This window comes from Ranitomeya variabilis, chromosome 6, assembly GCF_051348905.1.
Source record: "Ranitomeya variabilis isolate aRanVar5 chromosome 6, aRanVar5.hap1, whole genome shotgun sequence".
NCBI lineage: Eukaryota > Metazoa > Chordata > Amphibia > Anura > Dendrobatidae > Ranitomeya > Ranitomeya variabilis.
In genome coordinates, this window is record NC_135237.1 from 400,747,012 (window position 1) to 400,772,531 (window position 25,520).

Consider the following 25,520-nt stretch of genomic DNA (forward strand, 5'->3'; position numbering starts at 1 on the left):
CTATTGGGTTCAGGTCTGGAAAGTGGCTAGGCCACTCCAGGACCTTGAAATGCTTCTTACAGAGCCACTCCTCAGTTGCCCTGGCTTTGTGTTTCAGGTCATTATCATTCTGAAAGACCCAGCCACGAATATCTTACTGAGGAAGCAGGTTGTTGGCCAAAATCTTACAATTAGTGTTGAGCGATACCGTCCGATACTTGAAAGTATCGGTATCGGAAAGTATCGGCCGATACCGGCAAAGTATCGGATCCAATCCGATACCGATACCCGATACCAATACAAGTCAATGGGACTCAAGTATCGGACGGTATTCCTGATGGTTCCCAGGGTCTGAAGGAAAGGAAACTCTCCTTCAGGCCCTGGGATCCATATAAATGTGTAAAAGAAAGAATTAAAATAAAAAATATCGCTATACTCACCTCTCCGACGCAGCCTGGACCTCAGCGAGGGAACCGGCAGCGTTGTTTGTTTAAAATTCGCGCTTTTACTTGGTTACGTGAAGTCCCGGCTTGTGATTGGTCAGGGCGGCCATGTTGCCGGGACGCGGACCAATCACAGCAAGCCGTGACGAAATTACGTCACGGCTTGCTGTGATTTGTCCGCGTCCCGGCAACATGGCCGCCATTAACCAATCACAAGCCGTGACGTCACGGGAGGCTGGACACGCGCGCTTTTTAAAATGGGCGCGTGTCCAGCCTCCCGTGACGTCCCGGCTTGTGATTGGTTGCGCCGCGGTCAACCAATCACAAGCCGGGAGGCTGGACACGCGCGCATTTTAAAATTTTAAAATGGGCGCATGTCCAGCCTCCCGGCTTGTGATTGGTTGATCGCGGCGCAACCAATCACAAGCCGGGACGTCACGGGAGTCTGGACACGCGCCCATTTTAAAATGCGCGCGTGTCCAGCCTCCCGTGACGTCACGGCTTGTGATTGGTTGCGTCTCCCATGTGACTGCGACGCAACCAATCACAACGCCGGAACGTAATTTTAAAATCCTGAAGGACCTGAAATTACGTCACTGCTTGCTGTGATTGGTTGCGTCCCGGTCACATGGGCGGCACGCAACCAATCACAAGCCGGGACTCACGTAAAGGAAAGAAAAGCGCGAATTTTAAACAAAGAACGCTGCCGCTTCCCTCGGTAAGGTGCAGGCTGCGTCGGAGAGGTGAGTATAGCAATATTTTTTATTTTAATTCTCTCTTTTACACATTTTTACATTAATGTTGTTTCGATACCGATACCCGATATCACAAAAATATCGGATCTCGGTATCGGAATTCCGATACAGCAAGTATCGGCCGATACCCGATACTTGCAGTATCGGAATGCTCAACACTACTTACAATACATGACCCCATCCATCCTCCCTTCAATATGGTGCAGTTCTCCCGTCCCCTTTGCAGAAAAGCACCCTCAAAGTACAAGGTTTCCCCTACCATGCTTCACGGTTGGGACGGTGTTCAGGGGCTATACTCATCCTTATTCTTCCTACAAACACGGCGAGTGGAGTCGATACCAAAAATTTCTATTTTGGTCTCATCTAACTAAATTACCTTCTCCCATGTCTCCTCTGGATCATCCAGATGGTCACTGGCGAACTTCAAACGGGCCTGGTAATGTGCTGGTGTAAGGAAACATTGCGTGCTTTGCAAGATTTTAATTCCTGATGGTGTAGTGCGTTACTAACGACAATGTTTGAGGCTGTGGTCCAGTTCCCTTCAGGTTTTTGAACTACACGGGAGGACTGTCATGACTCCCGGGTATTACTTCTGCGGGGAGCACTGCACACAGCAGCAAGGGAGCTGAGCAAAGCGCCGGGTTACTAACCAGGTAACAACCAGGACCTGAACCATGTGACAGAGTAGGCGGTGGTCAGGGGTGTAGCCAGACGCCGGGGTGCAGAGGAGACAATATACAAGGGAGAGTAGACAAACAAGCTTAGATCAGAACCAAGAGATCCCGAAGTACCAAAGGGGAGAGACAGGGGATTGTCAGAAGGGAAGCCAGAGGTCAGAAATCCAAAAGAACAAACAAGCAGAGTAAGCACGGAGAGCAAGGAAAACTATATTGCAAAGAGAGCACACACTCCAGGGGTCAGGCACACAGACAAGATGAACAAACGTATAGCTGACAGGGAATCCTGGTCTGGAGTGAGTATAAATGCCCCTCCCAGATCCAAAGAGAGGCCACCAAAAATAACCCTGAGAGAACAGGACATTAACCATGTCCTTACCATGTCAAGGACCTGGTCAAACAGGTGCCATTAACACAGGTAATAGGTGCAGTAGGAGGGCTTCTTAAAGAAAAACTAACAGGTCTGTTGGTAGGTGATAAAATAATTACATTTTATTGCACGAAAAAAATACAATGTGATTTTCTGGAATTTTTTTTAGATTTTACATCTCACAGTTAAAGTGTACCTACAATAATAAAAAAATTTTTTTTACAGACCTCTCCATTCTTTGTAGGTAGGAAAACTTGCAAAATTGTCAGTATATCAAATACTTATTTTCCCCACTATAGGAACAGGAAGTCTCTTTTCCCTGCATACGTCATCACTGCAAATTCCCTGGCAGGTGGGAGGGGTAGACCAGCTATGTCAGAAATTGAAGAAGAGAATGATAAATACATGGAATAGAGACTTCCTGTTTCTATATAGCGATTAGAAGATTCAGCTAGTCAGTTTTCAATCATGTGTTGTCATAGATCTAACGAGAAAGAGAAGAATTAGCTGGGTAGAAAGGCAAAAATGAGCAATTTTGAGTACAAAGTGCTATATAATATGATGATTGCAATATATTAAACAGTTCAGTTTGATGGGAGTGCTTCTTTAAATTACCACTGCTCTTGTCAATGCTGACTATCAGTCTGTGAAGAGGCACACCTTATTGACAAGAATATTGGTAATGCTCAGGCAGAATTTTTTTCCATTCATTTAAAGGAGGAATAACAGAGGAACCAAGAGATAGCGAGGAGTTCTAACACAAAAACTTTAGTATTAAAAAACACTTCGCAAAATCTCCCCACATTTGCTATGTAGTTGAATTTAATTTATAGTCCGCAATCTTGAAATCGGGCAAAGGCTGACCCGTAAGTCCTCTTAGAAGCCTCCAGAATGTAAAACATAAAAAAAAAAAATTCAGAAGTGCAAGAAAAAGGGGAAACCTGTTTAACCCCTTTACCCCCAAGGGTGGTTTGCACGTTAATGACCGGGCCAATTTTTACAATTCTGACGACTGTCCCTTTATGAGGTTATAACTCTGGAACGCTTCAACGGATCTTGGCGATTCTGACATTGTTTTCTCGTGACATATTGTACTTCGTGATAGTGGTCAAATTTCTTCGATATAACTTGCGTTTATTTGTGAAAAAAAACGGAAATTTGGCGAAAATTTTCAAAAATGTTACAATTTTCCATCTTTGAATTTTTATGCCCTTAAATCACAGAGCTAGGTCACACAAAATACTTAATAGGTAACATTTCCCACATGTCTACTTTACATCGGCACAATATAGGAACCAACATTTTTTTTTTGTTAGGGAGTTATAAGGGTTAAAAGTTGACCAGCAATTTCTCATTTTTACAACACAATTTTTTTTTTAGGGACCACATCTCATTTGAAGTCACTTTGAGGGGTCTATATGATAGAAAATACCCAAGTGTGACACCATTCTAAAAACTGCACCCCTCAAGGTGCTCAAAACCACATTCAAGAAGTTTATTAACCCTTCAGGTGTTTCACAGGAATTTTTGGAATGTTTAAATAAAAATTAACATTTAACTTTTTTTCACACAAAATTTATTTCAGCTCCAATTTGTTTTATTTTACCAAGGGTAACAGGAGAAAATGGACCCCAAAAGTTGTTGTACAATTTGTGCTGAGTACGCTGATACCCCATATGTGGGGGTAAACCACTGTTTGGGCGCATGGCAGACCTCGGAAGGGAAGGAGCGCCATTTGACTTTTCAATGCAAAATTGACTGGAATTGAGATGGGACACCATGTCGCGTTTGGAGAGCCCTTGATGTGCCTAAACATTAAACCCCCCCACAAGTGACACCATTTTGGAAAGTAGACCCCCTAAGGAACTTATCTAGATGTGTTTTGAGAGCTTTGATCCCCCAAGTGTTTCACTACAGTTTATAACGCAGAGCAGTGAAAATAAAAAATTTTATTTTTTTTTTTTCACAAAAATGATTTTTTAGCCCCCAGCTTTGTATTTTCACAAGGGTAACAGGATAAATTGGACCCCAAACGTTGTTGTCCAATTTGTCCTGAGTACGCTGATACCCCATATGTGGGGGAGAACCACTGTTTGGGCGCATGGCAGAGCTCGGGAGGGAAGGAGCGCCATTTGGAATGCAGACTCAGATGGATTGCTCTGCAGGCGTCACGTTGCATTTGCAGAGCCCCTGATGTACCCAAACAGTAAAACCCCCCACAAGTGACCCCATATTGGAAACTAGACCTCCCAAGGAACTTATCTAGATGTGTTGTTAGAACTTTGAACCCCCAAGTGTTTCACTACAGTTTATAACGCAGAGCCGTGAAAATAAAAAAAATCTTTTTCTCTGTCGCCCATGACGGCACCACGGAGAGAGGGGATCCGCCCACCAAGGACAGGAAACCTACAGATAAAAAAGGCGGTACCACTCTCCCGCATCAGTTGGTTTCCTGTCCTTGATGGGAGACCTACAGACTCACCAGAAGAAGATCATCGTGGGATTCCGGGGCCAATCAGTCCGACTCAGGCAGCTGGGGTCCCTCTGCCTCGGCTGGTGTGGTGACCCGAAGCGCCACCGCTGGGGCTAGTGGGCCTCTAGGGTGTGCGGGGGAGGTGACATGGAGTTCGCGGTCACCTCCCTAGGTAAGATGCAGCAGCGGCAACATCCAGGGGGGTCCCTCTGTGGTTGCGGGAGAGGTAGCGCGGCTCTCCCCCCTTCAAGCGTCAGTCTGCACACTGCATGGCCAGGAGGCGTGCAGGGACCGCGCATACAGGCTGCAAGCAAACCGGGAGCTCCGGAGAGGCAGCGTTTCATGTGCGCCATGGGCAGCGCCATCTTGGGCCGCCCGCGCGTGCGCGGGAGCTCCTGCGGCGCCGAATGGCGTGGGCGCCGGCGTTCTGCGAGCGCTTCTGCGCAGTCGCCGGATGGGCGCTTCTGCGCAGGCGCCGGGTGGGCGCTTCTGCGCAGCCGCCGGCGGCGTTCGCTTCTGCGCAGGCGCCGGCGGGGGACTCTTCTCGCAGGCGCCGACAGAGCGCTTCTGCGCAGGCGCCGGATGGGCGCTTCTGCGGGCGCTTCTGCGCAGGCGCCGGATGGGCGCTTCTGCGCAGGCGCCGGATGGGCGCTTCTGCGCAGGCGCCGGGAACGAGGCCGCAGCTATTGCGCAAGCGCACCACGGGAAGCGCGGCGATATAAAATGGACCTGGCTCCAGTCATCAGGAGGCGAAAGACCGCAGCGCAAGCAGCGGCACAAGCCTCAACACCAGCGCAGAGCGCAGCACTAGTGCAGAGCACGGCACCGGCGCAGCGGCCAGAGCAGAGCGGCGGCAGCCGCATCATCAGTCGATTGACAGCAGCCTACGTGAGGCCATACCTGCAATCAGAATGAGTGACATGGCATCACCCTTACCTGAGTCACCACCACCACCATCAGCATCGCCGCAGCAGCAGCAGCAGCAAAAACGGCGACAGCAAAAAGGACACCAGGACACCACCGGTAAAGAACGCCAAAGGTCCCAACATAGCAAGGAGTCCAGTACGGCGTCGGGGAAAAAGACGGACATGGAGCATCCTCAACCGGTATTTATGGGTCCTGGAGGTGGTAAGTGATCTTCGTGAAAGTTAGAGACAGTAAGGGTATTATTTGTCTCTTTTTCTCTAGGGAAAGAAGAGCTTAGGGAAAACCAAGCATAGGATTTGTGCCCTGTGTAAAGAAGATCTTCCAAATACCTGGGAGAAAAGACTTTGTAGTATATGTATACAGCAAACAGTATCCGAGGGGCTTCCCGGGTTTGCAGCTGACCTCAAAACCCTGATTAAGAATCAGGTAGAAGACACCTTTAAATCTCTGAAAAGGGGAAAAAAACGGAGGAAGACTAAACACAGGTCTCCGTCCCCGGTGTCTAATACAGACAAGGATAGTGCGGACTCAGATTCATCTGACTCCTCCACCACCTCCTCCTCTTCTTCGTCATCGTCTTCTTCCTCTGGGGGTCACAGCTGTTTCCCCTTAGAAGACACCGATGGCCTCATTAAAGCAGTGAGGAGCACTATGGGGTTAGTAGACTCTCACCCCAAAAGGTCGGTTCAGGACATCATGTTCGGAGGTCTTGAGCAAAAGAGAAAGAGGGCTTTTCCACTCAATGAAACTATTTCCGCACTAATCAAAAAGGAGTGGAAGAAACCCTTGAGAAAGGCGTTAATGACGCCAAAAAGGAAGTACCCCTTTGAGGACGAATCTTGCTCCTTCTGGGAAAAAGCCCCCAAGCTAGACGTAGCTATTGCCAAAGCGTCTAAAAAATTTGCCCTTCCTTTTGAAGACATGGGGGTCTTAAAAGACCCTATGGACAAAAAAGCGGATGCTTTTCTCAAAAGTGCCTGGGAAGCATCTGGAGGAGGTCTAAACCCAGCAGTCGCAGCCGCATGCACGTCCCGTTCATTAATGATTTGGTTAGACCAACTGGAGGGCCAGCTAAAGGGGAAGGCGTCCCGTGACTCCATACTGAACACCTTGCCGGTACTAAGAGGGGCGGCCGCATTTTTAGCAGATGCTTCTGCTGATTCTATTAGATTGGCTGCCAGGTCAGCGGTCTTCTCTAACGCGGCAAGGCGCGCCCTCTGGCTTAAGTGCTGGCCAGGGGACTTACAGACGAAGTCTAAATTATGCACTATTCCTTGTGAAGGGGAATTTCTGTTTGGCCCCACCCTGGACGACATCCTGGAGAAGGGAGGAGATAAAAAGAAATCTTTTCCTGCCCTGGGTTTCCCCGCTTACAAACGGCCCTTTCGGAGCAAGAGGTTTTTCCGTAAAAAGCAAGGGAGAAACCAGGGAAAATGGGAGGATAAGAAAAACAGAAATAAAGGGTACCTGTTTAATAAAAACCCCGGCGACAACAAGAAACCCTCTCAATGAAGGTTGGCCCCGGGTGGGGGGGAGATTGTCACTCTTTCTCCCGGCCTGGGAAAAGATTACATGCAGCCAATGGATCCTGGGCATAATAAAATCAGGTCTAAAGCTAACATTTCTGAGAACTCCTCGTCCCTTCTTTTCAATAACCTCTCCAAAGTCTTCAGCGGAAGAACAATGGGCATTAGAGAACGAGGTCCTAGGACTAGTGGACAAGGGGGTTCTTCTAGAAGTCCCTCCACAAGAAAGAGAACAAGGTTATTATTCCCCTCTATTCCTGAGAAAAAAACCAGATGGGTCTTACAGGACTATCATAAACCTGAAGAGCCTAAACAAATACCTAGAGATTCAACCATTCAAGATGGAGACGATAAAATCCTCTATAAAAATGCTTTTTCCTCGGTGTTTTATGGTAGTCCTGGACCTGAAGGATGCCTATTATCACGTCCCCATCCACATAGATCACCAGAGGTTTCTCAGGATAGCAGTTCATGTCAGGGGGACATTACGCCACTTTCAATTCTCAGCCCTACCGTTCGGACTGGCAATAGCCCCGAGAATATTCACAAAAATAATTTCGGAGGTAATGGCTCATCTCAGAGAGCAAGACACCTTGATTGTACCATACCTGGATGATTTTTTGATAATAGGCTCCTCCCCCCAACACTGCAGCAATCAGCTGGATACAGTGACAAGGTCCCTACAGGATCTGGGTTGGCTGATAAACTTGAAAAAGTCCAGACTGGTACCTTCCCAGGTCCAAGAATATCTGGGTCTAATACTGGACTCTATAAAGGAAGAATGCCGTCTTCCAGAGGAAAAAATACAAAGCATGATAAGACAAGTGGCCAAAATACAAGCCCTCCCTTCTATAACACTACGCCAGGCTATGTCCCTCTTAGGATCCATGACTTCGTGCATACCGGCGGTCCAATGGGCGCAGCTCCATTCGAGACACGTTCAATGGCAGATTTTATCAGAAGAGATCTCTCTGGGAGGGCATTTAGAAAGTCGGTTGAGATTATCTCCAAAAACAACTCAGTCACTAACCTGGTGGGCATCACTAAGGAATCTTTCCCAGGGAGTCCCATGGGTAATCCCAATCTCAAAGATACTGACGACAGATGCAAGCCCCAGTGGCTGGGGGGCTCATTTAGGCGACCTAGTAGCTCAAAACACCTGGCCAACATCCCTGCGGGAGGAATCCTCCAATATGAAAGAGCTCCTTGCGGTCAAGTTCTCCCTCCAGGAATTCTTGGGGGCCCTTCACTCCCACCACGTCAGAGTCATGTCGGACAACAGGGTGGTAGTAGCATACCTGAATCACCAGGGGGGGACTCGCTCCAAAAAACTGATGGAGGTAACCAACGAAATTTTTCAGATAGCCGAGAGCAACCTTTTATCCCTGACAAGTCTACACATAAGGGGGGTGGACAACTTCAAAGCGGACTTTCTAAGCCGCTCCAGTTTAAAGCAAGGAGAATGGGAGCTAAATCAGACGGTATTTACCCAGATTACAAGAAAATGGGGGGTTCCCAACATAGATCTCTTTGCCAACAACACAAACAAAAAAGTAACCTCCTTTTGCTCCATAAATCCTCAAGGGAACCCGGTAGCCCTGGATGCGTTTCTGATTCCATGGCGGCATCATCTAGCTTACGCATTTCCCCCATTTGCCCTGATTCCGGCAGTGCTGAGGAAGATTCGGGAGGACGGGGCTCATGTAATCTTGATAGCCCCGTTCTGGCCGAAGAGACCTTGGTTCTCTTGGATGAGGAGAATGTCGATATCCGACCCGTGGGTACTCCCAGACCTCCCAGACTTGCTCTCCCAAGGGCCGATCAACCATCCACAAGTTATGAACTTGCACTTGACGGCCTGGCATTTGAGAGGAAGCTACTAGAGGATAGAGGATTTTCACCAGCATTAGTATCCACTCTCTTACAAAGTAGGAAACCGGTCACGACAAAACAATACGGGAAGATATGGAAGAAATTCCTATCATCATCAGGTTCCAAAGTAGGAGAAAAGGTTCCCCTTAAAACTGTATTAGAATTTTTACAAAAGGGGTTGGAGATCGGTTTAGCCACAAGTACCGTGAAAGTCCATGTGGCAGCATTGGGAGCCCTGTTTAATTACAATCTGGCAGGGAATCGATGGGTTTCAAGGTTTATCAGGGCAGCAAGCAGATCAAGGCCAATTCCAATTAAAACCTCCCCTCAATGGGATTTAAATTTGGTCCTTAGAGCCCTGACTAAACCTCCCTTCGAACCCTTGGAGGAGGTCCCATTAAAAATCCTATCCCTCAAAACTTCCCTGCTGGTTGCCCTCACATCCGCTCGTAGGATTAGCGACATACAAGCTTTATCTGCTAACCCTCCATACACTCAGGTTTTAGAGGATAGAGTTATTCTCAAGATAGATCCTGCATACCTCCCGAAAGTGGCTTCCCGGTTCCATAGAACTCAAGAGATCTCTCTTCCCTCCTTCTGTCCTAACCCTAAAAATAAAGAGGAGGAAGCATTACATACGCTAGATGTAAGGAGATGTCTCATACAATATTTAGAAGCCACTAGAGAGAGTAGGGAGGATGCCTCTCTTTTTGTATGCTTTCAGGGTCCCCGAAAGGGGAAAAAAGCCTCCAAATCCACTTTGGCAAGATGGGTCACGGACGCTATCAGCTTGTCATATTCGTCAAGTGGAGTGTCTGTTCCAGGGGGAAGTCAAGGCTCACTCAACGAGGGCAGTGGCGGCTTCTTGGGCGGAGAAGGCCGGAACCTCTATCGATCAGATATGTAGAGCCGCTACTTGGTCATCACCTTCCACATTCTATAGACACTATAGATTGGACCTTATTTCCTCTTCGGACCTTACTTTCGGTAAAAGGGTTCTGGAAGCGGTGGTCCCTCCCTGAATGTACAATCTATGAAATCTCTCCGTGGTGCCGTCATGGGCGACAGAGAAAAATATAGTTCTTACCGATAACGGTATTTCTCTGAGCCCATGACGGCACCCGTACATTCCCTCCCTTCACTTATGGGTGTGCACGTTAATATAGTGCCATAGTTTATTTTTTGATAGGCCACGGGGTATCTCAATTAAGTTAATATAAAGTAATGTTGAAACTAATAAGCTGTTCCATAGTCTCCCATCGTTCTCTAGTAAACAACTGATGCGGGAGAGTGGTACCGCCTTTTTTATCTGTAGGTTTCCTGTCCTTGGTGGGCGGATCCCCTCTCTCCGTGGTGCCGTCATGGGCTCAGAGAAATACCGTTATCGGTAAGAACTATATTTTTTTTCCCCACAAAAATGATTTTTAGCCCCCCAAATTTATATTTTCCCAAGGGTAACAAGAGAACTTGGATCCCAAAAGTTGTTGTCCAATTTGTCCCGAGTACGCTGATGCCCCATATGTTGGGGTAAACCCCTGTTTGGGCGCACGGGAAAGATCGGAAGGGAAGGAGCACTGTTTTACTTTTTCAATGCAGAATTGGCTGGAATGGAGATCGGACGCCATGTCGCGTTTGGAGAGCCCCTGATGTGCCTAAACAGTGGAAACTCCCCAATTCTAACTGAAACCCTAATCCAAACACACCCCTAACCCTAATCCCAACGGTAACCCTAACCACACCCCTAACCCTGACACACCCCTAAGGCTACTTTCACACTAGCGTTAACTGCAATCCGTCACAATGCGTCGTTTTGCAGAAAAAAACGCATCCTGCAAAAGTGCTTGCAGGACGCGTTTTTTCTCCATTGACTAACATTAGCGACGCATTGCGACGGTTTGCCACACGTCGCAACCGTCGTGAGACGGTTGCGCCGTGTTGTGGCGGTCCTCCGGGAGCAAAAAACGTTAAAACGACGCTACTGTGAAAGTAGCCTTACTCAAATCCCAACTCTAATCCCAAACGTAAATGTAATCCAAACCCTAACTTTAGCCCCAACCCTAACCCTAACTATAGCCCCAACCCTAACTTTAGCTCCAACCCTAGCCCCAACCCTAACCCTAGCCCTAACCCTAACGGGAAAATGGAAATAAATACATTTTTTTTATTTTATTATTTTTCCCTAACTAAGGGGGTGATGAAGGGGGGTTTGATTTACTTTTATAGCATTTTTTATAGCGGATTTTTATGATTGGCAGCCGTCACACACTAAAAGACGCTTTTTATAGCAAAAAAGTTTTTGCGTCTCCACATTTTGAGACCTATAATTTTTCCATATTTTGGTCCACAGAGTCATGTGAGGTCTTGTTTTTTGCGGGACGATTTGACGTTTCTATTGGTAACATTTTCAGACACGTGACAGTTTTTGATCGCTTTTTATTCCGATTTTTGTGAGGCAGAATGACAAAAAAAACAGCTATTCATGAATTTCTTTTGGGGGAGGCGTTTATACCGTTCCACGTTTGGTAAAATTGATAAAGCAGTTTTATTGTTCGGGTCAGTACGATTACAGCGATACCTCATGTATATCATTTTTTTATGTTTTGGCGCTTTTATACGATAAAAACTATTTTATAGAATAAATAATTATTTTGGTATCGCTTTATTCTGAGGACTATAACTTTTTATTTTTTCTTTGATGACGCTGTATGGCGGCTCGTTTTTTGCGGGACAAGATGTCGTTTTTAGCGGCACCATGGTTATTTATATCCATCTTTTTGATCGCGTGTTATTCCACTTTTTGTTTGGCGGTATGATAATAAAGCGTTGTTTTTTGCCTCTTTTTTCCTACGGTGTTCACTGAAGGGGTTAACTAGTGGGACAGTTTTATAGGTTGGGTCATTACGGACACGGCGATACTAAATATGTGTACTTTTATTGTTTTGTTTTATTTAGATAAAGAAATGTATTTATGGGAATAATATATATATATTTTTTCTTTATTTAGGATTTTTTTTTTTTTTTTTTTTTTTTTTTTTTTTTTACACGTGGAAATTTTTTCCCCCCTTCCACCCTTCATTGATTTTCCAAAGTAACACCTCTGGATGGATGCAAAAAAGAATTTTATTTAACTATAACAATCATTATACAAATGTTACTTCACATAAGTATGCAGCGTATCTGAAATAGGAGGGAACTACCAGTGCTGTCAGGATGGATTCCTGGAAATACAATCACCGGTAGGTCCAATTACTGTTTTCCAGGTCACCACCTGACAGCACCATGGAGAAGTACCAAAGTAGACTTTTTGGTCCTAGGGCGGGACTACTGCATGAAGCACCTTCCTTCCAAAGGCTAGCTGAGAAGACACTACGTCTAGATTGTAATGCTTAGAAAAAGGTACTGAGATTAGACCAGGATGCAGCCCTACAGATCTGATCTGCGGAAGCACCCCTTTTTCTGCCCATGATTTCTGGATGAATGAGCTTTTAGACTGCCTGGGGGACTCTTACCCTGTGCCTCATATGCTAGGCTAATGGTGGATCTAATCCATCTCGCAATGGTAGATTTTGAAGCTTTTTTCCCCTTATTAGGGCCTCTAAAGATAACAAATAGATTAGTATCCCGTCTCCAGGCCCTAGTTGCCTCCAAGTACTTAAGTACGGTCTCCCTACCATCCAAGTTATGATAAAAATTTTCTTTCTGGTTTTCAGGAAACTGACAAAACGATGGAAGCACTATCTCCTGGTTCATATTTGAATCTGAGACCACCTTAGGAAGAAAGCCTGGGTCAAGTCTTAAGACTAGTCTATCATCAAATATCTGTAAATAGGGATTTTGAATGGACAGGGCCTGGAGCTCTCCCAGTTTATTGGCTGAAGTAATGGCCACTAGGAACGCTGTTTTGAGGGAGAGTAGCAATGTCTATATCCTCAGCTAGGTCAAAAGGATCTTTACACAATTCATTAAGGGCCAGGTTAAGATCCCAAGGTGGGATGGTTCTCTTGATCAAGGGCTTTAGCCTCAGAACTGCCCTGGAAAATCTAGCTATCCAGGGGTGGCAGGCTAGGGAAGAATCATAAAATACACTAAGGGCCGCCACTTGAACTCTCAGAGTGCTCGGTTTAAGACCTTTTTTAAAACCCTGCTGCAAAAAAAATCAAGGATTTTTGGAATGTTAGGGTGATCAAGATCAATCATCGGGTCTCCACAGAAACTGCAGAACTTCTTCCATATTTTTAAATAAATTGCGGAAGTTACCGGTTTCCTACTTGCTTGGAGGATGGAGATGACTTCTTCTGATAGACCCTTTGCCTTCAGGACCTGCCGTTCAGGATCCAAGCCGCCAATTGGAGGCTGTCTGGATTTTGATGAAGAATCGGGCCCTGTAGAAGTAGGTCCCTTCTTTTCGGAAGAAGAAGAGGTTCTTCTACCGCCAATTTTCTTAGTAAAAGGAACCAGCTCCTCTTGGGCCAGAACAGAACCACCAGAATGATCTGAGCTCTGTCCTCGCATATCTTCCTGAGGATTCTTGGGATTAGTGCGAGGGGGGGGGGAAGCATATAAGAGACCCCAGCTCCATGATTGGGAGAGTGCGTCCACTGCCGCCGGTCTTTCCCAAGGGTTCAGTGAATAAAACATTTTGACTTTCGTGTTCCGTCTGACAGCGAATAAGTCTACCTCTGGTGTTCCCCAGCGTTGACATAGGTCGCTGAAAACTTCGCTGTTCAGCTCCCACTCTGTAGCTGACAGCTTCCTTCTGCACAGAAAATCCGCCACCTGGAACCTTCCAGATGTACCGCAGAAATTGAGAGAACCGATTTCTCCGCCCAACTGAAGATTTGATCTGCCAGCTGTTGTAATTTCGCATGTCTTGGACCACCCTGATGCCGAAAGAAGGCTACCGTTGTCGTGTTGTCTGAGAAAATCTTCAGGTGTTCGTTCCTTAGCAGAACTTGTGCTGAAGAAAGGACCTTCCAGACTGCGTGTAGTTCTTGGTGATTCGAGGAATTGTTGCTGTCCTCTGAATTCCATTGACCCTGGAAGTATCTTCTGAGGACCGGACCACCCCAACCCTGCTGGCTTGCATCTGTGGTCACCGTAATCGCTGGAGACAGGATCCACGGAACGCCGATCTGGAGATTTCTGGGAACAGTCCACCAGTGTAGGGATCACCTGACCTGATGGGATAGGCGGAACTCCCTGTCCAGAGAGGTCTGTCTTCTGTCCCAGGAGGCGAGAATTGCTCTCTGTAACTGACGGGAATGAAATGTACTCCAGCTGACACAAGGAATGCAGGCCGTCATCAACCCGAGAATCTTCATTGCATCCCTGATGGAGACTTGGCTTGTTGAAAAATGGCGAATTCTTCTTATTAGATCGGTCCTTTCCCGTCCGGAAAAAAAAGAATGTCTGACATTTGAGTCTAGGATAACTCCTAGAAATGTTATCCTTGGTTTGGGTGTGAGGTCTGACTTTGACCAATTCACCACCCAACATAATTTCTGCAGAGTGGAGATCACCAACTGACAAATCGATCTTGAGCTGCCCTATAGAGTCTGCCACTATTAGGAAATCATCTAAATAGGGTATTATCGTGATGTCTCGATTTCTCAGATAAGCCACTATTTCTACGACAAGTTTGGTAAAAACCCTGGGCGCTGTTGCCAACCCAAAAGGGAGGCAGCAAAACTGGTAATGGTAGACTCTTCCTTCTTTTTCCACCGCAAATCTGAGGTATTTTTGGTGATCTATACAGATTGGTACGTGATAATATGCACTCTTTAGATCCAGAGTGCACATTACAACATTGCTTCCTAAGAGGGGAATTGTTGAGCGAATGGATTCCATTTTGAACTTCTTGTATTCTAGCCATCTGTTTAGGGGTTTTAAGTTTATTATAGTTCTGGATTCCCCAGAGGGCTTTTTTATGGAGAAGAGGTCTGAATAATGACCTCTTCCTATCTCCCGAAGAGGAACCGGGGATATTGCTGCCATTCGCAGAAGGTCCTGGATATCCAACCACATAGGGGAGACTGAAGAGAGATGGACGTTGGACACAAAAAATCTTTCTGGGGGTGGGGAGTTTAATTCTATTTGGTACCCCCGAGAGATAACCTGGAGAACCCAAGGGCTTCTGGTAATTTTCCCCCAATCTAACCGAAAGTTTAACAACTGCCCCCCTATTCTGTTAGTGTGATTTTTTTTCGGTAGTCTGATCTGGAAGTCAAGGGACCTGAATCCCTATTTTTGTTCCTATTTTCTCCCCCTTTTTGATAGCTCCATCTCCCTGGTTTTCCCTTACCCCTATAGTCTGATCTCTGACTATAATAGGGCCTGCGAAAGGGCTGGTATTTTCTAAGTTTTTCGTCTGGAAAACCCTTCTCATCCGAAGCTTTTTCCAGAATATCATCAAGGATGGGTCCGAAGACCCTACCCCCTAAAAAAGGTATGGAGCATTGTTTATTTTTAGAATGGACATCGCCAGACCAGTTTTTCAGCCATATGGCTCTTCTGGCTGCATTTGATAGAGACTGGCCCCTACCTGTAAACCTAACCGATTCTGCAGTAGCATCTGCTAAAAAAACGGTTGCTAGTTTTAATAGAAGAATTGCTTTAATAATGGTCTCTCTAGGGGTTCTAGCTGACAACTGATCTTTCAAGTCATCTACCCAAAAATGCATAGCCCGCGCCACGGATGTTGCCGCTATATTTGTGCGGATTACCGCCGCAGAGCTTTCCCAGGCCCTTTTTAAGAGCCCATCCGCCTTGCGGTCCATTGGCTCCTTTAAGTTAGAGGAGTCCTCGAATGGAATGGCGGTTCTCTTAGAAACTTTCGCAAGAGGAATGTCAATTTTTGGGATATCCTCCCAGTCCTTGACTTCTTCGTGATTTAAAGGGAGGCGGAGTCTAAAGTCTTTAGGGATTGATAAATAACCTCCTTTCCGCTTCTTCCCATTCTTCTAAAATCATAGAACGAATATGGGCATTAACAGGGAAGACTTTTGAGGTCTGAGAATGCAGCCCCCCAAATATTTCATCTTGAACCGACGGGGTAGATGAGGGTTCCTCAATCTGCATAGTTTGTCTAACTGCTCCCAAGAGCTCCTCTATATCATTAGACGAAAACAGATATTTCTTCCCTCTCTCTGGAGGATCTCTGCTTAACTCCTCTTCTTCCAGATCGGATTCAAAAGAGCTGTCCTCGGATGACATATCCGATTCCCTGTGTCTTTTTCTGCATCTCTGTGGATCCTGGGGATCAGACTGGATGGGCTGGGGAAAAGCGATGCCAGATATCGAGGCCTGCACCTCCTCTCTGACAATGGCCCTCATATTTGACATCGGAGAGGCCTGTTCCTCTCCCACAATACGACTGGTGCATGATTCGCTTAAGGACTTCTGAGTGGAGTCCTTAAGTTTTATGGCACAAATGGGACATTTCCTGCACTTCCCGGATTTCTTAGCCACCGACGCCTATAATACATAATGTATATGTAGAAATAAATATCACATGGGGCTATATCTGATCCAAGACTCTGAGGGAGCAGGCTTCTGCCTGAAACGCACATGCGCCTGGGGCTCCTGTATCATCTCAGGCTTTGCATTATCCTCCATATTGCTGGATAAGACCCCCCAGCCCACACATACCTTTTATATTGTTGCCGCCATATCCCGGCCCCCAAACGCTCATGGAGTAGGAGGAGACGCTGACCCCTGCTGCCGGCCGCGACCCGGAAGTGACGTGCGCGACAGCCATGAACCGGAAGTGACTCGTGCAGGAGCAAAATGCGGAAATGAACACGCGCCGCGCTCCCAGCACTGCAGCCACGCTGATCCTCACCTCCGAGATGTACTATGGCATCATCCCCCGGACCCGCATGCTAAGGTTTTTTTTTTACCCAGCAGAGGCGCTACTTGCAGGTACATCAGGATCTTGCCTCGAGGGTCAAGAGCCCCCCCCCAGGGGGAAGCGACCCTAAACCAGGAGCAGCACTACATCGGTTAGTGCTGAGGGACTCCATGCTCGGGTGTCAGCATAGCAGAACCTTCCAGCGGGAAGGGAGAGGCCGAGCCCCCCCGATCCTCACTCTCTACTCGGGATAGACGGACGAATTTCTCGTCGTTCCTATCCACAGTGGGACAGGAAAAACACTGAAGGGTGGAAGGGGGAGGGTCCTTTTAAACTCTCGTGGTTTCCTGTCCCAATATGGATAAGAAGGACGTCCTCCATGGTGCTGTCAGGTGGTGACCTGGAAAAAAATATTATAATAGCACCCGCCGCACCCGTGGAGTAGCAGCTATCGGTGTACATAGTTATGATCTAATAGCTGCTAGTACGCTGACACCGGTGGCATCATCTTGCTAGAGAAAAAAAAAAGTTTCCTCCTCCAAGATGGCGCTGACAGCGCAATATCAGCTATCGGATACCATCTATGTACACCGATAACTGAAAATTATTTGGGTTTTTTGTTATACACCTCAGGAAAAGCTCAACTACATGTAGTAACTACATATTAAACATGCAATTGTGTAGGTACCACAGCTGGCACCTGCCTGCAGAAGCTTTTTTTTGTTTTTTTTAATTCAAAAGTGACCTGTTAAGCAGTCTGCTTTAGGAATACCTAACCAGAGCACCACATGAAGACCCCCGCTCCAGGCCCACCCCGGGCATGAGCATATCATTAACTCAAAACTGAAAATAAAGTTTAAAAAGACAAACAAAACGGATGTCATCAACCCAGGTATCATAGTAATCAGCGCCGACCTGACACTGTCTGTAGGTTACTGTGCACAATCCTGCTGGCAGGTTCACTTTAAATGAGCGTCACAAAACCGATGATAGCCTACAGCAGTCACAGACATGTACGGTACATAATGAAGACGAGTGGACACCAATAGAAGGCCAGTTTAACGCTTGTTCACAATTTGTACAGAACTGGGCGGGAATTCATATGCCTATGAGGATAAGCTAGGGTGAGGAGGCCGGTCGAGGCATTGAGGTCTGTATACATATTGTTAAATACCCCCGTCCTAATGGAGGCTATAAGATGAAGGATATAAAAAAGGTGAGATTTTTAAAATCCTCTTCCGTGCACAATTTATTTTATTTTTTTATTTTTTTTAGATGTTGAACAACGTCAATAGGTTTCCCAGCAGTTCAGTGATGCTTATCTCTAACAAGTTTAACACTTTAGACTTACAAATCATCCTTAAAGCTGAGGACAAATTTCTCTTTTTCTTTTCCTGCACAGTTACTTAAGCTGGAGGAGCAGCTGTTTGGCAACAGCAATTTTTCATTTTCTAAATATGAAGCTTGAACATCGAAAGGGCTGTGAACAAAATAGCGAGAAACAAAAGTAATTCAGCTTGGTACAGCAGTAAAAAATAACTGATTATAAGAATATGCAAGGAAATTGCCAGCTTAAAAGCACTCATTTTTCACTTCTTGAAACTTGAAGACAATTGTGGATGGTTTAACCTGGACAAGTTCACATACAGTTGAAACTGAAGTTTACAAACATTATATAAAAAGACACATATGCATGTTTTTCTCAATATCTGACATGACACCAGAATAAACCTTTCCCATTTTAGGTCAATTAGGATTACCATAATTATTAATATTTGACAGATGCCAGAATAATGTGTGAGAGAGAATATGTTTTAAGGCATTTTTACTTACTGCAAAGTCAAAAGTTTACATACATTAAGATTACTATGCCTTTAGACGATTCTGGACTGCCCATACGATAATGTCATGTGTTTGGAAGCTTCCGATTTTTTTTGGCAACATTGAGTTAATTAGAGACACACCTGTGGATGTATTTTAATGCACACCTGTGGATGTATTTTAATGCACACCTGTGGATGTATTTTAATGCACACCTGAAGCACACTGCTTCTTTGTGTAGCATCATGGTAAAGTCTCAAGAAATCAGCCATGCTATCAGGAAGAGAATTGTGGACTTGTACAAGTCTGACTCATGTTTATTCTGATTTCATGTCAAATATTGAGAAAAACTGTCTTTTTATATAGTGCATGTAAACTTCTAGTTTCAATTGTATATTTATGAGAAATATTTAACATTCCTAACATACTTATTTATGCATTACATTTTGTTGTATGTATAGGTTATGTATGGTTGTCCTAAAAAAAAAAAAAAAAAAGAGTTGGTGGACTCAAACGCGTTTAAAATAAACGTACAATTTTATTTTACCATTAATTGTGTAGTATTCCAGAGAGCGCAGAAACACTTCCAATCCTGTAACTTACATCTGTTTCATGGAAACAGCTGCATCAGGTTTTTAGGCTCGAAGTGTTGTCTCACACAACCTCAAAAGGTGAGCGGTTCTACCTTTAAAGGGGTTGTCACCTATTAGGACAACCCCTTCTTAAACTAAATGTTTGGTCCCGATATAACAATAAAGCTTATACTCACCTCCTGTGCCAGCGCCGTTACCGCAGTGTCAGCACTCGTTCTCCCCGGGCTGTGATGCTGTGTTGTAATAGCGGCACCCAAGCAGCGTTGGCGACACTGTCCTTGCCTTTATCAATTATTTTTTATTTTATTTTATTTTTTTTTTTTAACGTGGATAAGGCCCAATTGTGCTCTTGCATTTCTTTACAAAATTTTATACATGACATACAAAGTCTATGGACCAATCCTGGGGCTACAGTTGATCTGCACTTCCTAAACTTCGCTAAAAGTGCAACTTTGTTTACGATTTGTTGTCTAGAGACTATTTTAGAGCTGTGATTATACTATTTAAAAAAAAAAAAGGTCAAATTGCATGTGACATGCATTAAAGCCTATATCAAATGTGTTACATGCAACTTGATATCGGAGACAGAAATTCCAATACATTTGGAAACATTTGCAACCTAAAGCGAAACCATAGGAAATCCTTAGATGCAATATCACAAAGCGACACTGCATTCTCACTGAGAAGCGACACGTCCCCGTACCTAAGTGACGATTTCAGGTGGTCTGGCACGATCCTTGAGATAAAACTTAGAAAAAATAATTTCTGTATGAGTCTCTTGTGGCAAAAATGGTTTGGGCGCCTTATTGGCCCTGCAAATGTGAAATGTCGCCCACAATATATTTCAGCCAATTTGTGTTCCAAAAATCAAATATTGCTCCTTCCGTTTCGAGTCCTGCCATCTGGCCAAACAGAACTTTTTGACTACATGTCGAGTATCGCAACGCTCAGAGTGGGAAACTGTGGGGTCAACTTTTTGGTGTTACCTCTTGCAAAAGTGAGAAGTTTGGAGCTATAGCAAGATTTTAGAGATAAAATGTGAATACATTGCTCAAAAAAACAAAGGCAACACCTAAACAACATAATGTAGCTCCAAGTCAATAGGGGTATGTGTCCACGTTCAGGTTTGCTTCAGGCTTTGGTCAGGATTTTATGCAGGTAAAATCCTGACCAAAAATGCACCTGAGGTCACTGGCAGGTCACCTGCGGTGTTCCTGCGTGTTTTGCTCATTGTAGCAACATGCTGCGTTCTGAAAAAACGCACCGCATGTGCGTTTTTGCGGGAAAAACGCATGCGTTTTTTAATGCACAGTGGAGACGGGATTTCGTTAAATCCCCTCCACTATGCTGTAACATCTGGACGCTGCGTTTTTTACGCTGCGGCTCAACGCTGCGTCAAAAACGCAGCGTTTCCTGAACGTGGACACATACCCTTACACTTCTGTGAAATCAAGCTGTCCAGTCTTTAAGCAAAACAGATTGTGAACCAATTTCTCCTGCTGTTGTGCAAATGGAACAATGGGCAGACATGATAGGCAATTTGCAACACAACCCCTATAAAGGTGTAGTTCTTCAGTGGGTGACCACAGACCAGTTCTCATCCTTTTTCGCTGTTTTAGTCACTTTTACATGTTCTCATGGCTCTCACCCCTAGATCTACAGTAGCATGAGGCAGTGTCTACAGCCAACAGAAGTTGCACAGGTAGTGCAGCTCATCCAGGATGGCACATCAATGCGAGCTGTAGCAAGAAGGGTATCAGTGTGTTAGCACGTGTCCAGAGCATGGGGCATACCAGGAGACAGGCCAGTACACCAGGATACGTGGAGGGGGCTGTAGAATGGCAAAAACCCAGCAGAAGCACAGCTACCTCCTCCTTTGTGCAAGGAGCAACACTGGAGGAGCAGCGCCAGAGCCATGCAAAATGACCTCCAGCAGGCAACCAACATCCATGTCTGCTCAAAGGGTCAAACAGATTCCATGATGTCCTGACGTCCAGAAGTGGGTTTTGTGCTTACAGCTCAACACCGTGCAGGGCGATTGGCAATTACCAGAGACACTCTGTGCTCTTTAGAGATGAGAGCAGGTTCACAATGAGCACATGACAGATTTGGCAGTGGATCAGTAATGGTGTGGGGAGGCATTTCTTTGGAGGGCCACACAGCCCTCCATGTGCTAGCCCAGAGGTATCCTGACTGCCATTAGGTACTCGGATGAGATCCTCAGACCCATTGTGAAATCAAATACAGGTGAAGTGGGCCATGTGTTCCTCCTGATGCATGACAATGCCAGACCTCATGTGGCTGAAGCGTGTCAGCAGCTCCTGCATGATGAAGGCATTGATGCTATGAACTGGCCTACTGTTCCCCAGACCTGAATCCAATCAAGCACATCCGGGATATCACGTCTCGTTCCATACACCAACGGGACATTACACCACAGACTGTTCAGGAGCTGATTTATGCTTTAATCCAGGTCGGTCTGGGAGATCACCACTCAGGAGAACATTCTCCGCCTCATCAGGAGCATGCGCAAGCATTGTAGAGAGGTTATACAGGAACATGGATGCCACACACACTACTGAGCATCACATTTTTGTCTTGAGGCATTTCAACTGAAGTTGCATCAGTCTGTAATTTGATTTTCCACTTTGATTTTGAGTATCATTCCAAATCCAGAACTCCATGGGATATTAATAGTGATGAGAGAGTAAGCTCATTAAAGGGAACCTGTCACCTGAATTTGGCGGGACCGGTTTTCGGTCATATGGGCGGGGTTTTCGGGTGTTTGATTCACCCTTTCCTTACCCGCTGGCTGCATGCTGGCCGCAAAATTTGATTGAAGTTCATGCTCTGTCCTCCGTAGTACACGCCTGCGCAAGGCAATCTTGCCTTGCGCACGCGCAGTATGCTTTGCCCAACTGCGGGCAAAGCCGAAAAGCATTAGTGCGCATGCGCCGGCGCACTATGTCCCAGAAGTATTTTGCTGTGTTCCAGGACATAGTGCGCCGGCGCATGCACACTAATGCTTTTCGGCTTTGCCCACAGTTTGGCAAAGCATACTGTGCGTGCGCAAGGCAAGATTGCCTTGCGCAGGTGTGTACTACGGAGGACAGAGCATGAACTACAATCAAATATTGCGGCCAGCATGCAGCCAGCAGGTAAGGAAAGGGTGAATCCAACACCCGAAAACCCCGCCCATATGACCGAAAACCAGTCCCGCCAAATTCAGCTGACAGGTTCCCTTTAAAAGAGTTTCTCCGAGCATGCTCGGGTGGTCTCCGAGTATTTCAGAGTGCTCGTAGATTTAGTTTATGTAGACGCAGCTGTTTGATTTGCGGCTGTTAGACAGCTTGAATACATGTGGAGATTGCCTAACAAACAGGCAATCCCCACATGTATTCAAGCTGCCTAGCACCTGCAAATCATGCAGCTGTGTCGACAAACTAAATCTCCGAGCACGCTGAAATACTCGGAGATCACGCGAGCATGCTTGGAGAAACTGAGTAACGAGCATACTCGCTCATCACTAGATATTAATTTTCATTTACATTGATCATTTTTATGTTTTATTATTCTCAATGCATTCCACTATGTAAGGAATAAAGATCTGCAACTGAAATATTTCATTCAGTGGTAGCTATGATGTGGTATATTAGTGTTCCCTTCATTTTTTTGAGCAGTGTAATTTTTTCATTTCACTTTTCAATAATTCCTGTATAGCAACTGAAGGGTTAAAAAATTGCCCAGTTTTAAAGTATTTGAGGGGTATGTTTCTTAAATGGTATTCCCTTTGGGGAGTTCCCAATATATAGGCCCCTCAAAGTCCACTCTCTGAGTGGGTCATGGGACCCGCAAACCATAACAGTAAAATCTGCACTATAACATGGGGCTCTGAACACAGCGATACCAAATGTGTATTTTTTTTAATTGTTTTATTTTAAATGGGGCAAAAGAGGGGCAACTTGATCTTTTTTTTTTTTTTTTAAACATTTTTTTTTCTACTTTATACTTGCTTCAATAGTCTTCTTCGGAGATTTGAAGCTGCGATCTTTGATAGCTTGTGCTATACATAGCAGGGCTTCAATTCAATTGATCTGCTATGAGTGTGATCACGGGGTGGTGCTCATAGGAGATCGCCAATGACAAGCACAGGGGTCTCCTGAAAACACCCAGTTATCATGGCAACCCATCAGCATCCCGCATTTATGTGACAGGGGTACCGATGGACAGGGCTAGTGACGTGCTTCCTGCACGATCATGTTAAATGCGGCTGTCAGACTGACAGCCGCATTTAACATAACAGCCGCGGGTCGATTGAGATTCTACCTGTGACTGTTACGGGGTACATGTCAGCTGATGAAATCAGCTGTCATGTGCCAGAAAAGATGCAGGTTCAGCAACGGAGGCTACATTAAAAGAGAAGACTTGACATATGATGTAATAAAACGTCATTCTTGTGAAGAAGTTAATATTGATCACCTACATAGATGAACAGAATCAGAATAGTAGGGTCTGACACCTGGCCTGATATTGATAATCAATGCTAAGAATAGATCAATATCATAGTAACAGAAAGCCATCATCGCTTTAGGAGAACTTGCTGTGGAATGTCTAAGTCTAACAAGATAAGAAACTTTTTGAAACCTCCTTTTTGCCCATGTTCAGTATTTTACATCAGTATTTGTAAGACAAAACCAGGAGGGGGTTTACAGCAGTGGTGCACTTTTCTATTATACTTTTCCAGATTGTTCCCCTTCTGATATGGACTGCCAGCAGGATCATACCCCTAAACTGTTTGTATGCGTATGTAGCTTTTTCAAAAACAAGTCCAGCAATACCTTTAAGTGGCCAGTCCGTTCCTCCATTAGAGAGAAATCAGAAGTTGAAATGATATGCAAATACATAGTAACATAGTATTAAAGGTTGAAGGAAGACTTTAAATCCATCTACTTCAACCCATAGCATAACATGTTGATCCAGAGGAGGAAGGAAAAAAAAAACAAAAAAAAAAACCATGCGGCAAACACTAAGCTCCACGTTGGGGGAAAAAAATTCCTTCCCGACTCCACATACTGCAATCAGACTACTTTCCTGTATCAATGCCCTATCTAAGAATCTAATATGTATAACCAATATGTTACTATGTTACAATGTATGCAAATGTCACTTTAGAGCTATTTGTAGATCTGAAGTCTCTGTTAGGGTACCGTCACACAGTGCAATTTTGATCGCTACGACGGCACGATCCGTGACGTCGCAGCGATCGTATGATTATCGCTTCAGCGTCGTAGACTGCGGTCACACGTTGCAATCACGGCGCTGGAGCGATGCCGAAGTCCCCGGGTAACCAGGGTAAACATCGGGTAACTAAGCGCAGGGCCGCGCTTAGTAACCCGATGTTTACCGTGGTTACCAGCGTAAAAGTAAAAAAAAAAAAACCGTACATGCTCACCATCTGATGTCCGTCCGGTCCCTTGCCGTCCGCTTCCTGCTCTGACAGATCCGGCCGTACAGTGAGAGCAGAGTGCAGCGGTGACGTCACCGCTGTGATCTGCTCTCACTTTCCGGCCGGCAGACAGTCAGAGCGGGAAGCGGACGGCAAGGGACCGGACGGACATCAGATGGTGAGCATGTACGTTTTTTTTTTTTTTTACTTTTACGCTGGTAACCACGGTAAACATCGGGTTACTAAGCGCGGCCCTGCGCTTAGTTACCCGATGTTTACCCTGGTTACCAGCGAACGCATCGCTGGATCGCTGTCACACACAACGATCCAGCGATGTCAGCGGGTGATCAAGCGACGAAAGAAAGTTCCAAACGATCTGCTACGACGTACGATTCTCAGCAGGATCCCTGATCGCTGCTGCGTGTCAGACACTGCGATATCGTAACGATATCGCTAGAACGTCACGAATCGTACCGTCGTAGCGATCAAAATGGCACTGTGTGACGGTACCTTAACTCCAGCTCTGTTCACCAGCCAACACTGCCTCCTACTGCTTGACCAACAGCCTAGGAGGAGACAACGCTGTGTGGAGAATAGAGGCGGAGTGACAGAGGCTTTAGATCTACAGCCTAATTTGTTTAGCAATTCTAAAGCAGATTTCTTGGAAATTGATGAGCGGACTGGAGATGTAGCTCATTCAATGACCAGTCCAACAATACCTTTACATGTACACAAATAGTTTGGAAGGTGTAGGGGGAGCGATATTAATCCTGCTGATAGAATCCCACT

General features: G+C 45.5%; 1 protein-coding gene across 2 annotated transcripts in view; it reads right to left on the minus strand.

Moving 5' to 3' along the window:
* The window catches only part of CEP192 (centrosomal protein 192), a 241,915-nt gene that overhangs the window by 182,907 nt on the left and 33,488 nt on the right, over positions 1–25,520 (minus strand). For both annotated transcript variants that reach the window (XM_077270146.1, XM_077270147.1), the window contains exon 3: positions 18,223–18,351. In XM_077270146.1, the coding sequence (XP_077126261.1) occupies positions 18,223–18,351 (129 nt within the window). The remainder of the gene's footprint in view (positions 1–18,222; positions 18,352–25,520) is intronic.